This window comes from Cynoglossus semilaevis, chromosome 3 (genome assembly GCF_000523025.1).
Source record: "Cynoglossus semilaevis isolate Cse_v1.0 chromosome 3, Cse_v1.0, whole genome shotgun sequence".
In the NCBI taxonomy this organism is placed as follows: domain Eukaryota; kingdom Metazoa; phylum Chordata; class Actinopteri; order Pleuronectiformes; family Cynoglossidae; genus Cynoglossus; species Cynoglossus semilaevis.
This window is the reverse complement of record NC_024309.1, coordinates 16,248,870-16,250,942: the sequence shown is the minus strand read 5'-3', so window position 1 is coordinate 16,250,942 and position 2,073 is coordinate 16,248,870. Positions and strand designations below refer to the sequence as shown.

The 2,073-nt window shown below is 42.4% G+C and overlaps 1 protein-coding gene across 1 annotated transcript in view; it reads left to right on the top strand.

The window, feature by feature from the left end:
* The first annotated feature begins 558 nt into the window (after positions 1–558).
* The window catches only part of LOC103377544 (cadherin-10-like), a 2,893-nt gene continuing 1,378 nt past the window's right edge, over positions 559–2,073 (top strand). The window contains exon 1 of the mRNA XM_025054320.1: positions 559–755. Coding sequence (XP_024910088.1) covers positions 663–755 — 93 coding nt within the window. The 5' untranslated portion in view covers positions 559–662. The remainder of the gene's footprint in view (positions 756–2,073) is intronic.

Below are 2,073 nucleotides of genomic sequence, written 5' to 3'. Positions count from 1 at the left end.
ACACACACACACACACTCTGCTCTTCTTCTTCTGTTTTGTCTCTGTTGGTGATATTTTTTGCTAACGTTTAACATCTAGCATTTTATTTAAATCATTAAAAAAATGTTTTTTTTTTCTTTTAATTATTCTGGAGTTGCTGGTTCACTGCTGCTTCCTGTGGTGACTTTGTGCCATTGGCGTAAATCTGTTAATTGCTTTTCAAACAATACAAAAAAAAAAAAGTACTCCCGTAGATGAGTACTGCGAATACTGGAGGTATTAAAGTGAGGGTTTGTTTTTTAACATCTGAAGGTCAGAGGTCAGACTGACCCCTGGAGGAGTAAAAGACTAATGTCAGTGTCTGGTGGTCAGGGTTAGCCCTGAGGAGTAAAAATATATATTTGTACATATATATTTATATATATTTGTGTGTATATATTATATATATTTATATATATATATTTGTGTATATATAATATATATATTTGTATATACTGTATATATATATAGTTGTACATATATATTATATATATATATATTTGTGTACATATATATTTATGTATATATTTCTACCTGTTTCTCTGCAGATTTGTACGAGTTCAGAGTCCCAGAGTCCATAGAGCTGGGCTCCACGGTGGGAGTGATTCGAGCCGTGGACGGAGACATCGGGGAGAACGCAGCGATGGACTATAGGATCATCTGGAGCGACGGACCCGGAATGTTCGATGTAACTAGCAACAAGAGCACACAAGAGGGCGTCCTTGTGCTGAAAAAGGTAGGAAAGACTTCTTTAGTTCCAATCCCTTTTGGTTCCTTATAGGCTTGTTGCGAGAATAGCAGCTAACGTTAAACACAAAGTTAACACAGAGTAGCTTAGTGGGAAGTTAGCTCAAAATGGTAGAAGTAACTAAATGTTAGCCAAAGACCAAATGTACGACCAGAATTAGCAAAAACTGCTTTTTTTTTTACAAAAAAAGAGAAACAAGAATTCAATTATTTAAAACAGAAGGAAATAGAAATGTGTAGAAAAAAAAAGCTACAATTTGGTAAAAAAAAGAGGGGAGAGCAGAGGATACTGATGCTGCTGCTGTTACTGATGCTGCTGCTGTTACTGCTGCTGTTCCTGCTGCTGCTGTTACTGCTGCTGTTCCTGCTGCTGCTGTTACTGCTGCTGTTCCTGCTGCTGTTACTGCTGCTGTTCCTGCTGCTGCTGTTACTGCTGCTGCTGCTGCTACTGCTGCTGCTGCTGCTGCCGCCTTCTCTGATGGATTAAACACAAAGTGGCAGTCACTCCCACTCACCCGTCAGCTCCCCCCCCCCGTGCGGCCCGCCTGCAGCCCTCCATCGATCTCCCTCCATCACGCCGTCATTAGCTCACAGATGACATAATTGCCTTTTGTAGCTTCTGCTGTGGTGCGGGCGGAGGTGATGGAGACACGGGATGTTTGGAGCGGACAGTGACACAAATATGAAGCCCAATAAATTAGACAAAGCTGTCAGATGACAGCGCCTCCCGCAGGACATTCTCTGTTTCAACAAAGGGGATTTTTAGCTTCTGTTAGTCATGTTGGATGTGACATCATCAACTGTTCCCAGGTCAGTGTTTATCCACTCCTGGTACAACTGGGCCCTCTGCTCTAGATCTCAGTGGCTACGTACTAGCCCCGCCGCTAACACAGCAGTAGTATTTTACAGGCTACATGCTAAGTCCAGTCAGTAACCAGTAACTTTACAGAATTTAGTTGGATTAATATCCAACAATTAACCATTATGTGTCAATCATAGAACAGGGCTTGAAATGTGTATTTGGCACCACCTACAGGCCAGGGAAGAACAAACACCACGTGACAGAATAAGTATAGAAAGGCGCAGACGTTACCTTTAAATCAACCTGCAGTTACGTCTCCAGACTCTGATCCAGCAGCTCAGGCTCATCAGGAGACGACGACGAGAGAAGAGACAGTTGAGGCTGGAGCTTTGAGGAAAAGAAAAAAAGTTTAGAACAGAGAACGTTGGAGGATTTTAGAAGCAGCAGCAGCAGTAACAACAGCAGCAGCAGCAGCAGCAGCAGCAGCGACACAAGCAGAAGGCGC